Source organism: Nelusetta ayraudi, unplaced genomic scaffold (assembly GCF_046127955.1).
Source record: "Nelusetta ayraudi isolate G7.1 ecotype Tasmania unplaced genomic scaffold, CSIRO-AGI_Nayr_v1 ptg000136l, whole genome shotgun sequence".
Taxonomy (NCBI): domain Eukaryota; kingdom Metazoa; phylum Chordata; class Actinopteri; order Tetraodontiformes; family Monacanthidae; genus Nelusetta; species Nelusetta ayraudi.
The window spans coordinates 5617501-5633823 of NW_027466186.1; the positions used below are offsets into that span (position 1 = coordinate 5617501).

At 43.8% G+C, this 16323-nt stretch overlaps 1 protein-coding gene across 2 annotated transcripts in view; it reads right to left on the reverse strand.

The window, feature by feature from the left end:
- Nucleotides 1-16323, reverse strand: part of cdkal1 (CDK5 regulatory subunit associated protein 1-like 1) — a 196421-nt gene that overhangs the window by 122347 nt on the left and 57751 nt on the right. For both annotated transcript variants that reach the window (XM_076012947.1, XM_076012948.1), the window contains 2 exons: nucleotides 15501-15549; nucleotides 8001-8121 (listed from right to left, as the gene is read on the reverse strand). In XM_076012947.1, coding sequence (XP_075869062.1) covers nucleotides 8001-8121; nucleotides 15501-15549 — 170 coding nt within the window. The remainder of the gene's footprint in view (nucleotides 1-8000; nucleotides 8122-15500; nucleotides 15550-16323) is intronic.

Here is a 16323-nt window from a genome sequence, read left to right on the forward strand (position 1 = left end):
TGTGTTTTGTGCGTTCCCGGAGGCGGTCGGCGAAACCCTTGAATGGTGTTTAGTCTAATGTTCTCAAAAAACGCTGCAACACTGAAACGGCTTTGTGCGACTTTTTGTTTGATTAAACTTGTCACATGCTGACCTTGGATCGCTGCAACCACCACAGAAGCCTCGCTTGTTGTTTTGACTGAACAGAAACAGCTTGTGCGTGCGTGCATGCGTGTGTGTGTGTGTGTGTGTGTGTGTGTGTGTGTGTGTGTGTGTGAGTGTGCGTAGAGCTGGGGATGCGAGTGGAAACTGCAACACCGTATCTCCGTAGGAACTGTGGGTCCCAACTTCTTGTTTTGTCTATAGCCGGACCTCCAGACAGTGTTTGCATGACATCGGTCAACCTATTGTTACTGGACCAGAACAATATAATATTTGTTTATTTGTCAGCCTGGAAAAAAAGAAAATGTGTAGGGCCGCCTCGCAGCTTCAGTAAAGACTCTATGAGTTGTTGCCGCTACTGTAAACGTGCTGATGCGAGCGCTTGATGTTGTGAGGCCTGTGTGTAAACCAAGCTGACGCACTAACGGGGTACATTACGTCCCTCTCATTTGGATTTTCATAGCCGCCCATGAAAAGGCCCCGGAGGCTGTCCTGATTTTGATCCTTGATCTTCTGGGAACTTCTTGTCTGAGCGAGACATAATAGGCATGTGACAAATCGTGTGCATCTGAGAGCCAGTGCAAATTATTTCGGGCAAGGACAAAACCCATGATGAGTCTTAAGATGTGGTTCCCATGAATGACGTAGGGGTAGTTCACTGAAAATTGCAAATTTCACCCTTTTTGCTACTCACTCTGCTCTGCTCACTGCGTCAGTTGAGACCATGATGATGCTTTCTAATGCAAAGACTGATGCTTGAGTTTCACAAAGGGAAACTCAAGAACAGACCCCTAGTACGGTCAAAAAGTACACATGTAGACATGCACACACAACATTTCTCCTGAGTGCCAATGTGTCATCTCGGAGGGTCTCTGCAGTCCAGTTCATCTCAAAAAGGGCAACGTGAACATTACATTTTCATTCACTGTATCCACTGTAGCATCCAAACCAGGAGCCTGTACGTACTGTAAGTAGCTCTCATAGATTGTAGTTACAGGTTATGTTACTTTCTTAGGGACCTTGTTAGATGTACCTCAAGGTCACAATCCAACCTGGTTACAACATTCCAGGTCAATTCCATGAGTTGCTTTAGAGGAAACACACTGCTGCTGTTCACATTGTGAGACATCTACAGGTCCAGGGAACGTTTTCTGTGAGCGCAGTAAATGTACCAAAACTCCGGGTATACACAGAGACATTCGACAAGGCCTATTGCCTATGGTGCTTTTGATAATACATAAACCAACCCATCTCATCCAACTCATTACTTCCAGGTCCTGACTCGCGTCTTTTGAGGAGTTATTGGTTTTTCTCGGGGCCTCTCTGGCTTTTGGGATTGTGTCCTAATGACCGTGACGATGAGCGTTTGGGAAACGGGAGGGCGCAGGTAGCGACCGGCCCTGTGCGCAATCTGTAAGAGAAATCAGTTGTTTGTGCGGCGCGCTTGTGTGTAAACTGTTTGCCGTGACATCCCGGCTAATTGAGTTACTCGGGGGTTTCTGTAGTGTAATGCCTTGTAATGACACACAATCTCATTTTGTCCAAGGAGACACATCAATCTTTTGAATTTACTGTGGGGAGCGCAGTCCCTCCTGGTGAGTGAGTGGGACGCCGCCGTGTGTTCCCTCTGTGTGTGTGTGTGTGTGTGTGTGTGTGTGTGTGTGTGTGTGTGTGTGTGTGTGTGTGTGTGTGGCATGCATTTGTGTGTTAAGCAGTGGGGAAGAGGGAAATGGAATAATATGTTCAGACCAGTGGAGCTGAAAACTACCCGTACGTTGGTTTGATAAACAGCAGGGGGAAGGCCACTAAGGTACATAGCCAGAAGAGGTGTGGGGCATGTGTGGTGTGTGTGTGTGTGTGTGTGTGTGTGTGTGTGTGTGTGTGTGTGTGTGCGCGCGAGTGAATTGGAACACGGCTGCGTGAAAAAAAATCTTGCCTGCACCGGGGGGGGCCAAATAGAAAACCGAAAATGGGAATCCCTCTGAGATTGCGCGCACGTGTTTGCGCCAAGTGCGTGCTAATCCATAAAATCAGAAGAGACAATGTGTGTACTGCGCATCCACGCGTCGCCGCAATCACACGCGACGCTCCGCGCCGACGCGAGCTGGGGTGGGTGTGTGTGGGGGGGCGAGGGGGGGTGTTGCTTGTGCAAACACCCTTTGCTCCTGAGCGGCGGCAACTTTCAACGAAAGAGCGTCGGCACGTTCGCTCTGCCTCTTTTGTCGCGGCTTCGCATCGAGGCCCTTTTCACAAACGGGGCCAGAGACAAAAGACGAGGCCGTCGGGGGGGCCGACGGACGAGGAAATGAGAGGCGCGACCGTGTCGGGGAGCGTAATGAAGCTGGCCGGTTCTCCGTTTAGGGATGAAAAGCAGCCATGGGAAATTGATCTGGAGTGAAAAGGAGCTCGATGACTGGACGTGCAGTGGAGGCCCCGACGGTTGCACACAGCGCGTCGAACAAGGAGAAGTGAGATGACAGAGTGAGTCAAAAGAAAAGGGAACGGCTCTGCCTTTGGCTGCAGTTTCTTCCTTGTTGAGTTTCCCTTGAAAACAATTTGAATTTCTGAGAGGTTTTCTTTTTGTTTGGCGCTGGCCCCGCCCCCTTCTCCCTCGCCCTCCTTTGCTCCCTGCACGCCTCACATTTCAAGCCAAGGCTCTTATCAGCGAAAAACTATTCTTACGGTGACTCCGCTGTGCTTAAACGCATCGGCCTTACCCCACCCCTCATCATCAAGTGTGACATCGCAGAGCCGCGCTGTGGCTTTTGAAGCTCGCCCTGTCAAGGCTTTTGACATCAAAATGTAACGCGCTGAATTCAGCTGATTTGAAAAAAAAAGAAAAAAATATGTATAAATAGTTCAAAGGAACACCGAGAAAAGAATCCAGGAAATTCTGTGGCATTTTAATTGGTGTCAAAAAAAAAAAGTGACAGCACAACTTGCGGGAGGTGAAGCGCATGTAAAACTTCCAACGTGATAATATCGATATGGAAAAACGAGGCGCTGAAAACCCGAAGGTGCTGGATGCAGCGGTGCTGCCAGCGTTGAGGCGCCAGCAGAACAAAGTCGCTTTCAGTTTAGAATGTTGACAGCGTTGAAGGGAGTTTGTCACATTTTTCACCTCACAGTGCCCCTACTGTCAGCCCCGTCGACCTGCATGCCTGATGGATCTGAAGCGTCGGGTTATTGGCTGGTTATTGACTTGTAGTCTCCTGCAGCAACAATGCAAGATATGGCAGACAAAATGTGACTAAACGGCAAACAGGGATCAGACAGATAATTAAATGAAATGGGCTGGAACAATGCAACAAACAGTGGCGGTTCACGTAAACAGCCACAAAGACACACGCACACACACACACACACACACACACACACACACACACACACACACACACACACACACACACACACACACACACACACACACACGGTAAGCAGCTTAATGACCCATTCTGACTGAGTGGTTGTAAATTCACGGTTTATGACACGGAGCGTCTCGACCCGGCCTGTTCACAAAAAGCCTTTCATTGTCGCTGGCAACATATAGGGATGCAAAGGGTAAAAAGGGAACTGTTAGTGTAGCCTCGGGCAGAAAACACACACACGCACACATACACACATTCACGAACACGCGCACACACACACAAGCATCGAGTGTGCTAAAAGTGGAGCACAAAAGGGAAGCGTTCTTTAGACATAGGAAAGTCTTTTTCCCAGTTCAAGAAGTATGAAAACTGAACTCTGCCCTCGGGCTTTTCTGCATTTAGAAGCGATGAGCAGATAACAAAGGATAATTCAAAACTAAACGCTGCTGTCTAAGACGCAAAGCACAAGAGCCCGGCACGAGCTCCTGATGTCAATAACGAGATCATCGCAGTGGGGGAGCATTACAGTTAAAATTTAGATTGTTTTTTTTTTTTGTTTTTTTTTCTTCTTCTTCTCATTAACACATTGTTCCAAACATGCAAAAGATCATTCAGTCAAAACAAGGATCCAAATATAGTAAAACTACTTGAAGGCATTAATTCAACTCAATACAACATTTATGGGCGATTCAGTCGTCTATTTTTAAACGTATTATCGCTGCTGTTTCCCTGGTGATCCCTCAGTTGATTCATCAGGCTAAACATCAGTTATTTGATGAATTTTATTGATGCCACACGGACTATTTTTTAATACTTTTGTCAGGCTGTTGATGATGATCAATGTTTAGAGTTGCAAACTGTCGCAAAAAGGGATTAAAAATAGATAAATGTATGTTGCAAAAGAGAAACAAAGTGTGTAATCAAGCCTCTTTTGTGACCCTGTCATTTTAGAATTGATTATACTTTGTAATATTTGAAAATGTTCACACTGAACCTGAAGAATCTAATTCTATACAAGCAAACAGCATTAACATATTGGAACAAAAGTGAAATGAAATGGTATTGCTGATGTACTGTGCAGATTTTGGACACAGCCTTTAAAAAAGAAACTAAAGAGGAGAAAAAAAAAGACTACACTTCTCATTAGTGCACCGAGTACAGATGAGTTAAACGACTGTGCTAATGACCCAGGAGAAACCTCACATTCCTTAAAAACAAAGCCGGAGGGCTTTTAAACTGACTGGACTATGTTACATTTGCTTTCTGATGGGGAAACAATTAACGTGGTACAAAAAAAAAATCCCAATCTAATTTGGATTTAATAGGTGTAAATGAATTAATATGCAACATAATGAAACTAATATTGTGATTCAATTGAAAAGGGGAATTTCAATTTTCACACGTGGTCCCAAGTGAAACTACAAGACGGGCAAATGCTGAGAGGTTTCATTCAGCTGTAATGAAGAGAAATGGTGGCAGATGGATCATCATTCAAATTCAGAACGAAACTCTTCGGCGTCTTGGGAATGGAGCGTGTCTGTTTAGGAACTAGGTGATTTATAATTACATATAAAAAAAAAAAAATAACCCAACAGCATTCTCACTTTAGCATTTTCACCTTGAAAAGCATTTTGTCTTTTGTTTCCACTGGTGGTGTTTATAGTGAAAAGCTCCTGAGGAGTTCTAATCAAGAAAAATATTTTTATATCCCAACAAGTAGTACATGGGAGGAAAATCAATAGGAAAACCTCTAACAAGGCTATCAGTCTATCAGTATGCTCAAGGTCAATATCACATCAGCACCTGAACATAAATAACATGACACCGCCAGGGACAGAATATGATTTGCTTCAATATTTCAGTATTTATGTTTTTTATCATCACACCTTAAGTATTTTCTTGGGATTTAAAATCATTAAAAACATACATAAATATTTTTTCTAAGCATTCCGAGGAAGTGCAGACACAATGTGATAACTCTCCACCGGCCTGACAACAACTTCACTTTTGATTAAAAAAAAGGGGGAAGAAAGCCTGGAGAGATGCATCCCACTACGGCCTCTCTCTCTCTCGCTCTCTCTCTCTCTCTCTCTCTCTCTCTCTCTCACACACGCACACACACACACACACACACTGAAACATGCAGACACAGCCTCAGCCTGTTGGTGTTTGTCCGCGTGTCTGAGTGCCGTACAAACATCTCTCTGTTCCACTGGGTGACAAACGTCGCCGTTATAGTCATCGTGATCTCAATATTGAGAACATACTGTCCAAAAACAAAAAGTAATAATAAAAATGGAACATTCTCTGTTGCCCCTCCCCCGCCCCCGCCCCCTACATGTGTTCACACTTACAGGCACTGAGACACCAATGGTCAAATTGCACAAAAGCACACATTAAGCTTGGATTTGGGGGAGATTTGTCAACAGCTGTATTGTCCAGTCAGCATATTCGGCTAAGCAGAACCCCCCCCCCCCCTCCACCCCCGATCCCCATCGTAACCCGCCTCCGAAAAGACTTCCAGAGCAGAAACATGGGGATTTATCTGTGGCCAGTCTAAACCTTCAGAAAAACAACACCAGAGTTCATCTGGATGAAAAACAGACCCCCTGCTGGCTGGAGGCTGGACTGACATCTGCCCACACACACCACTACCACCACCATCACCACAACAACAACAAGTCCAAACTCACAAGATGGGAGCCATTAGTAACCTTCTACTAATATTATGGTCCCTTTGTCAGATTGCAGACTGCGTAAGGCAAAACAGCTCAGTTTTAATATGATTAGTGGTTAAATGTATCACACTGTGTTAAGTTGAAGCAGATGTTGAAGATAAAACTGGTTCAACCCTTATCAGTGTTGATGCCAAAGCTGTGTCAAAGTAAATATAGGAATTTTGTTTTACCAGAAATAATGGGTCAATTGGAAGAAATACATCAGACAGAATAATGGAATTCACCAGCATGACTGGAATCTGCTGTCGCACACATCATCACAGATCATCACAGAATGGAATACTATTTGGCTGGAATTCTATTTGTGGGAGAAAGAGGAATGTTTATCTCAGTCTGCAAACACTGAGACCACCTGTATGCCACTTCACACTCCTGAGAGTCCTTCCTCCCACATAACACCAGCACGCTGAAGCAGCGGTTCAAGAAGAAGCCACCATAGACGCCACAAACACTATGAAACCCATAGTTTTCCCGAAAATACAGCCTTCAATGACTTTTACACAACGGGTGATATGCTGTAGGGCGGTGCGATATTTGGAAAGGTGTTATATGAAGTTAGTGTGATGAATGCCAAGTAACCTCCAACACTTAAACAAGAACATGTTATTGTTGCCTTGGAGAAATGTTCTTTCATTCCCTTCCTTCAGCCTTCACACTGATGCTTCGTAGGGCCTTTGCCCTTTGAAATCATAAAAAAAACATACAACAAAATGAGATGTTGGTAATTCTATGGGGAAAGTCCGCTTTCATACTCCATGCCTGTAACAGCGACAATAAACACACAAAGGCTCCAACAAAATTAAGATGAATTCTAAATTGTCTTGACTTTTGAAAGCTGATTAAAACCAGAACAAATTACCATAAGAAGTTGTTCACGGAGACAGCAGTGGCCTCCATGAACACAAGGTGTTGTTGTAGAAGTTATCACACCCTTGCAGTGCGAGTCAAGCCATTAGTGCACAGGCATTAAGAGCATGTCGCGGGAAGATTGATGGATTATCATCAGCAGAGGCCCAGCGCACTGGAATTAGTGCATCGTAACCCTTTTAGAGTTGTCCGCTGAGAATACGGCACACGGGCCAGTGCAGACGCACAAATCTGTAAACAACATGAAATTAGCCCATAAAATGTGTGTGCGCGCGTGCTGGGTTGTCTGTATATGAATCTATTGTCAGAGAAAATGTAAAGTCCATGTAATGGTGCCTCCATCCCACAGTGACATTTACTTATAAGATGTATTGTGTTATTTTGTTGTATCTGTAGTAAAGAAAAAGAAAAAGAAAAAAAAATATATATATATATATACATATATGTATATGTACCATATATATTGTGATTGCTGAAGAAGGTCAAATAAGACCAAAGCACACATAAACCAACAAAAGTCTTATAGGGCCTGACACAACTGACAAATGATTAAAAGCAGTAATACTCTTCCATAACATCACCGCCAGGGTTACAACGTTGTTTTCTGCCCTTGTTTTATGGCAGAGTTCAACATGAGGAAGATTCTCAAGGTAATATTTCTGTTCGTATTTAAATTCAACATAAATTGCACGCAACCCAACAACTACGGCCAACAACGCGAGTTCTCAGAGTGACAGATGTGAGCTGGGAGAGGGTCAGTACTCTGACACACCAGAGCATAAAACAAAGGGCGGCCGAGTAGGGAAACCAAGACCAAAAGAAGAAAGCCCTGCCCAGCAGTGTGTGTGTGTGTGTGTGTGTGTGTGTATGTGTGTGTACATCCTACCCAGTGTTGATGGAGATGATTTCAATCAGAGGGTTCTTCCGGATCTTGGGCAGGTCCAGTCTGGCTCCTCCCAGCCTCTTGCCTCCATCTTTTTTCTGACCCAGCAGTCGAACTGAGTGGCCTGAAAACATAGAAAGAGAAAAACAACTTAACCAGGCCAAAAAAAAAAAAAAAACACCTGGCACCTCAGATGGCACGAGATGCCAGCACCTGCAGCCAATCAAATTTAAAAAACCAAGGTCCCCCCCCCCCGTCAAAATTCTTGCTTGTGTTGCTCGTTGAATCAGTCAACGTTGAATCAGTGAAAGAGATTGTAGAATAGTAGAATACTCGGGATAATTCAATGAACTGAAACATTAACATCCCAACAAAGAAATGCATTTCAGTGCACACAGGTGTCAGCATTTCCACCATAAAAATGAATAATAGTTAGCGCAGTTTGATGAATATTAACAGGTTGCGATCATTCTCCTGTTTGCGTGACACAGTTCAATTTCTTACAAGAAAGAACAGAGAAAAAGAAAGTCATCAGAGCACATGATGTCTATCTGGACGGTGGGGCACGGAAATGGCTTGTAGTTCTCTCAAACCATCTAATAGGCAACCAGCTATGGGGCGTGTGAGACGGGGTCGCTGAGGGATGGAATTGTCTTCCTGTTTTCATCCGCTTTACATAGGTCTCCGGGGAGGGTGGGCTCGGGGCAGAAAGCATGGCTATCAATTGGTAGATAAAAATGACAGTCTGCCCCAGAGGAGGACAAAGAGCCAATCATTGAGGCATGACCGGTCGTAATATCCCAGTACAAGCAAGGAAATTAGAAAACTTCCCCGGTGGAAAACAGCTGGGGCTCCGAGCCTATAAGGCCAAGCTTTCTTCTTGTCTGGCCGCCTTTGGTCATAAGACGCGGATTTAAAATTCATGCATCCTCATATATTCTTCCCCTCTGTGGCCGTTGCTCCATCTGTTCGCCGATGGACCAATTCGCACTTACATAAACATTTCCTGCAAGGGGGCAAAGGGCCGAGTGGTAGATGGTCCGCCCTGAGACTCGGGGATCGTGGGTTCAATCCCAGCAGGGTCACACCAAAGACTACAAAACGCTGCTTGGCACTCGGCATCAACGGATCACCGAGTGATCCCCGAGCGTGGCACCGCTGCTGCTCACCGCTCCCTCAGGGGATTGGGTCACATGTGGGGAAGGAATTTCACATGCTTAGCTCATGCATGGCGACAATTAGTGGGGACTTTAACCTTTACCTTGAAACCCCTTAACTGCCGATTGAAAATGCTTGTGTAGGAAACCGTAAGAGGAAATATGAAAATGACTTTGTGCTTTATCCGCTTGCCGAGTGGCCAAACTCGCTCTGAAATTGGAAGTTTCCCAAACTACGTTTCTGGAGCTACTTCTACAAGAATGGCTAAATGGGTTAATCTGATAACCACAAGGTCACCAAAAGTGTGCAGTCCCAAGAGGTCGGAGGTAAAGAAAGGGCCACTGAACACATCAATTATCCAGTGATACTAAACCAAAACAGTCTTCTCACATAATTATTTATATTTAGCGTACTTTAAGTAGAGCATTCATAATAACCAATCAGCTGTGGCAATGTTTCACTCTCTCACTGCATACAATATATATATATATGTATATATATATATATATATATATATACATATATATATATATCGTAAAAATGGCAATAAGGAAGCCACTCTTATTGAATGGCATTAATTTAATGAGCAAATGAAGGCTTGGTTGTCAATATGTGTGTTAAGGCCAAGAGGCTGTATACAATACAAAGTCATTCATTCACTACTGCAAATGACAGGGTTGTGCATGACCATGTCCACCAACACAAACAGGTGAGGGACGTCCTGTAGCAGCCGGCAGTGTAGCGAGCACTGACCATCCACTGGGCAAACCAGGAAATAGTGACCATCCTCATTTTGCCTATTACATAATATAGTGCATGACAGTCTCCTCCAGGAAATAACAGTTTAGGCCAGCACCTTCGCACTTTATGTAATCAGTAGCATATGGTCGTCCATTATGAATGCACATGACAGTGTGTCCGGCCCTTGCCAGTTATTCTGTGCATAAAAATATGTGTTTCATGAGGTCTGGCAAGCTTTTCCTTCTATAGCTCCTCAGGTTTATTTATTTTAGAGGTACTTTGAGTGTTTGGATTTGTTTGAAACTTTACAGCTTGATGTATTCTTTGTCACTGTTGTTGGTTTATAATAAAAGTGTAACGTAAACAGCAATGTTAAATGTTTTGTTTTTTAGTCTGTTTTAGTCTGCAGTTCAGCCAAAGTATAGTGTGGGACACTCATGAAAATGAAAATTTCAGTTGGATAATATTTATTTAAATGAACCAGAAACCGACTGTGCGTCTTAGCTCATTCTTGGCTGATTAGCCGCTCGCAGCATATTGTGATCAGTAATAATACATTATTTTTTTGCTTATAGTATGACTTTTCACATGTTGGATTGATTACTGGTTGTTTTCATTGTGGGAAAACAAAGATAATATGCAACTGCACTCAGACTGTCAGGAGGAAGCAATTATGAGCATGATAGTGGGTTTTGTAGATGTTTTTTTCAACCCAATAATGACATCATGCCCTTATACTCAGATAAATCTAGAAAATCACTGTTTTTAATCAAGTGCTGGGGACCAATCAACATTACTGCTAATGATTGCCTAAAGAAATGACAAATTTTCCCCTGGAATCAGTCTTTAAGTATATTCAAATGAAGTTGTTTCCTCTTGTTTTTCCCAGGGTCCATTGAACTGTAAAAGAGAAAAAAAGATGCAAGCCTAATTTAGGAGGAAAAGCAATGACTAATGCCCCACTGGTCACCTCTATTAGAGTTTTAAGAGCCCAACTGCTGTGTGAGGGATTTTTCCAAAACTGCAGATGCAGGATGCAGCCACACCAAATCCATTGCAGCGACAAAAAACGCATCAATTCCAATCCATTTTCAGCATTTACAGTCGCTCCGTCCCAGACTTGTCTGGCCCTACTTAGCCTTCCTAGTCACTGCACAAGTCCGTCCTTTTAGTTGCACCGTTCAATTCGGTGTGAACGCACACACACAAACATACAACCCCTCGCAGGACCTTTTAGTTACTGACTGGCCCATTTTGCCCGCTGCCTTTCCCAATCTCCTGTCTCCAGTCCTTTTGCTCTTTTCTCCCCCTTGACAAAAACAACCCCACATAAATCCTTCTATCTACTCGTAAAGTCCCATTATAAGATTCAAAGGAAAAAGGGGGAAAGAGAAAAGGGCAGACGGATGGAAGGTGGGATGACAACATCAAGAAAAAAAATCATCAGGGATGAAAGATGTACAGAATAGCAAGATAGATGTTTGGATCACAGGGGTTGGGAGCTAAAAGATTGACCTGCTGACCCGTGTCTGATGTCTCATAAGTGGTGGCTCTTGGGCTCTCTGGTCTGATTGCAAAGCAGGAGGTTTGGACGGGGGGGGGGGGATTTGACGGGAGGGCACGATGGAATTTAGAGGCAGTGATAGCAGGTGAGGGTGGGAGACGCCTCACCGCCAGTCTTTTGTTCGTCGGTGCATAAAGCTGTTGTAGGGCTCTGCAATTCATCGATTTTAAATCAAAATTGGACTTATTAGTCAACACGATGTTAAAAAAAAAAATGTTTTTGTCCAAAATGGCCCAGCCCTCAGCTCTTGTCAAAAAAAAGGATATTTTTTTGTTTTTGTTGTTTTGGAGAGGAAATCATTTGTGTATAAATAATTTATATATCAAGGAGGCGCCTTCAAGCAAAAATTAAAATTCTTCCAAGCAGCCATACATGAAGCTTTCACTGTTGACAACACGTGAAGCTCTGGAAGATGAGAGGTCGCCAAGTTCAAACCGCATCACAGCGTCTTGAGGTGACTTAAAATAAACATGAGCGTGCGTCTTTGTACCTTTGTTCATTTCCCCTTCCTGCAGTCAAAACCGTCTCCCTCGACTCACTTTCTCCAGCAGTCCTCCTCTTTCAGCACTGACGCGCGCAAACCGTTTGTTTATCCTGGTGAAATGGGGATGGCGGGGCTATATGGGAGCCACGTAGCCTCTGATCTGGAGCTAAGTAGATACATTAGCCCGGATGACCTTTTTTGCCGCCGCCTTCATGTCACACACGAGCACTAAATCTGAAACCCACTGTAAAAGATAAAGGAATATCGCGTGAAATCGCATGATCCGAGACTATCATCTCGGTGAGAAAAGATCAATATTGGGACACCAATAAAGAAACAAAGACATCAAATGGTCCTAGAAAGCAAGAGGCACCCACGATTATTTATCACCCGTGTGGGGAATCAGACTCGGGCGAAAGTCTGTGCTGCTTTTTTACTGGTGAACCTGGAATAACGCGCCTTTTCTACCCTTTCTGTAAGCCTCTGTGAAACGCTGTCACTTCTTTTTAAATAACCATTTACTCTGAGCTACGGCGTGAGACATAAAATCTGGCGGGACGCTCATACGAGACCGAATATGTTCGCTAAAAGCCTGGATCCAAAACTGAGCGCGCAGTCTCACACCTCAAGAACCGAGCTTGTCATGTGAAAAGAGAAGAAGAAGGAAAAAAAAAAAGGGACCTGGAAGCAATTTAGGTGCGACACAGAACGGCGTCTATTCGAAGTCAGTTTAAGCAAAAGTATTTTAGTAGCCATTACCAGAGGTAAATCCTTTAGCTTTAGGGGTTCTGGCCAGCTCGCAGTTTATACGAGGCCATAAAGAACTATAATGATACTGGGGAAATTAGTTTCTATGGAGCAGTTGGGAGGCAGAGCAGGCAGAGGGGATGAAACAGGGCAGCAGGAGGTAGAAGGATGGGAGGAACTAGATGAGAAGACCCCGAGGAGCCGGAGCGAGACGGAGTGGGAGAAAAGAGGAATTAGAGAGAAAGAAGGGGGAAAAATTGCTGCAAAGAATGCAGAGTTAAAGTCAGTGTGTCAATGCAAGTGTGCATGTGTGCAGGCCAATGATTCAGGGTTGATGACACGTTGTAAAATTAAGTCTCAGTTCAGCTGTCCTTTATTAGAATGAGGCCCGCAGTGCAAACGAGTCACTGCTAGTCACACACACACACACACACACACACACTGTAAACTCAATCTGTTCTTTATTAGAGAACAGCTGGGGGTGTATGACAGCTTGACTGGACACTGTTACACTGTAAACTCTGCGTGACCTTCATTAAACAGTTAAGCGTAGCGGTTCACTAACAGTTTGAATGGATGACCTAATCACTGCCATGTGTGTCTGTCTGGCTGTCACAGAGAGCCGCAGACGGAGGAGCGTTTAATGAGCTACTCAGACAGATAGGATCTGAGAGCGACACTGGCCGCGGCTGCGCTCCAATGGAGAGCAGACACTCGCAAAGTTTCATTCTGAACATTCATTCTAACTCATTCTAACCTCCGTGAGAAGGTCCCCCTGGGTCAATCTTCTAAAATGTTAAATGAAACAAAAAATTAGTAGGTGACAATTTGCTCGTGAATTGGTAAACAAATAGTTGCATATTTGTCGACTTTGCTTGAACTAGTTTGCCATTAACGCGTTTTGCGGCTGAAACTGAATATGTATGAGCCGTAAACGCCGACAATAACATGGGGCAAAAACTGAAACGTGGCTGATTTCTGGGTTTGTATTCAACTCTGTTTTTTCGTTTTGGGATACAACATGGAAAAAAAAAATCAAGGGGGGGCTGAGAACACGTGTGTGTTTTTGTGTGCAGGCATGTTGTGCGCACAAGGGTGGAAAGCATTGCGATGGATTGTTCCTCTGTGCTGCGGATGTTCAGAATATGTGAGAGAGAGCCAGAGCTGATAGATGGAAAGAAAGAAAAAAAGCTCCTGTTGTTTCCTCAACTGTTGGAAAGTCCTAATTCCTACCAGTGGACCCGAGAGCTGACTTCAGCCCCGGAGGAAAACAAACATTCCTCTGTGCTCATTGTCTGGGAGCAGAGCAGGAAGACAGCGTCTGCCGTCGCTAAAGTGCAGCCAATTAATCTCTATTTAAGGCCCCTCAAAAAAATGTGGGACATAAAACGGATTGAATATACGCAGTGTGTTTTAACAACAGTCTCACACAGCCGCCACCTGAGTGGGTTTAATGGGGCCGCGGCTGGACTCGCAGGCTCTCCGCTACTAAAACACACTGCAGTGACTGTTACAGTTCTTCGCAAAATAAAAGCGATATCTCTAAGATTTCAACAGAGCACATTTGTGATTTGCAGGTGTTTCCATTGAATGGTGTGAAGCGCTATAATTTTCGTAAAATCTCCTCCCGCGAGACCCCACTGTGAGGATGGAGGTACAAAACATTTTGCGTTTTCACTTGAAGTGAACTGGTCATGTGACCACGTAGGTCACGTCCACTGACGTGTAAATGCAAAAAAAAGTGTTTCAATGACACTTTTGCGATATACCTCTATATCGCTACGTATATGGATGACCTTTTAGCCATATTTGAGAGGTTTTTTGAAGATCAGGTATTTCCATGACAGTTTTTTATTGTATGTATATAAATATTTAGCGTTTGCGCAGTTCTACAGGTAATGTAAAACACAGCTTACGTGAGAGTTGTTATGTGCATTTATACGTCCGTCCTAATTATTTTATTTTTTTTCAGGTTTAAGATTTCTGGTCGAAATGTTCTCACGTCTGCTGTTGCACAAGCAGCGACTTAAACAGCGGTCTGACGTGCACAGTCGCAATTCTTTTTCGTGCTCAAATATCAAACAACAGCTTTGGAACTCTTGCTGAGTGCGGGCCGAGCGGCTTGTGACCAAGAGTTCCTTTGGTGACGTCAAACGGCCTCTTTGTGAGCCGCGCTCTTGTTCGGCGTCTTGTTTACCGAGCGAGGCCGACCACATGACCGTGTTATTGAATGGCAAATGGTCCCTTCCTCCCCATCCTTCCGGCTCCTCGTCGATAAACAACAAAAGGCTGCAAACTCTCTCTGCTGGATGCAGAAGATACACACAGCCTGATGAATGGTCGCCCGAATCGCATTTCACAAACAAGAAAGGAACACTTTTGTGCTTGCTTCGTCACTTGTAACTGTCCACAAAACAGTGGTGTTGACGTTCTGTCCCTTTCGATCTTGAGTCAGTGTTCCACGCGCCGAGGACGTGCAGGAAGCCAGTTTGTTTTTGTGTACTGTACACGCAGGTTGCAACATTTTGCCAGTTCCGAGTCAATGTGTTCATTCAAAATCATTCTGTAATGCTCATTTAAAGGTGGAAAAAACAGTTTAATGTCGTTGTAATTATTGTAAGGGGATAAAGACCAACAAAAACAATCCAGAAATTTGAAAAATGTTGTTTTTTCTAAAACATGGTGAAACTTTTTGAGTGTTTTGGTTTCTCAGGACCAGACTATTGGCCTTGGAAAGGGCAGTGAACCCATAACTTTATTTCCTAATCAAACTTATTTATTTATTCATTAGAAGTGAAGCAAGAAATACCTTTAACGGCCTCGTCCACCACTTCCACCACTCGATCAATCTGCTGGACCTGGAAAAACAGACAGACACACAAGGGAAGAGAGTATTGATGCCTGCAAACCACCAAGACCGCACAGTCAACAAACGGCTGCTATTGACAACCTGTGCACACACACACACTGATCCACACCTAAATATTCACGAAGGCACCGGGCAGTACGCACACAGAGGTTCAATCAGATACAATCGCGCCAAGTTTTTCTTCCACTGGCAATAAGTGATATGGATTTCCTAAATGCCACAGAGTGTCTGTGTAGCTGCAACACTAATTATCAAGTCTGGCTTTCGGATTTAAAGAAAAACAATGCAGAACTCGGAGGAGGTACTAGGTGTTTTTGCGGGTATATAAAAATCAAAAAAGCAGAGGTGGTCAAGGGCTGTGGCAACATGAGTGAACGCATCTCAACCTTTGGACACCCAGATTCAGGGTCAGTCAGGTCTCAGCCTCTGTAACAAACCTTATAAACTGAAACAGATGTCACATGTCCTCAGTTTAACATCATTAAATAACATGCAAGATTAGACTAATGTATAATCTAGCTAGTTAGTTATAGGCCAAAAAAAGCAATGATGTTTTTTGTTTGTTTGTTTTCACATTACTTTGGGGAACCTTTGATCAGTTTCTCTAATCTTTGAGTTCTGAGCTCAGAACCTTGTTGCCTGTCATGCACAGCAGGGTTTTCTGTTAGATGAGGTAGATAAAGCAATGTTCAACACAACTCTAAGGGGAGCTTTGAGTTTAAATTGTTCACTAATTTTCTAACTAACTGAATTAACAAATAAC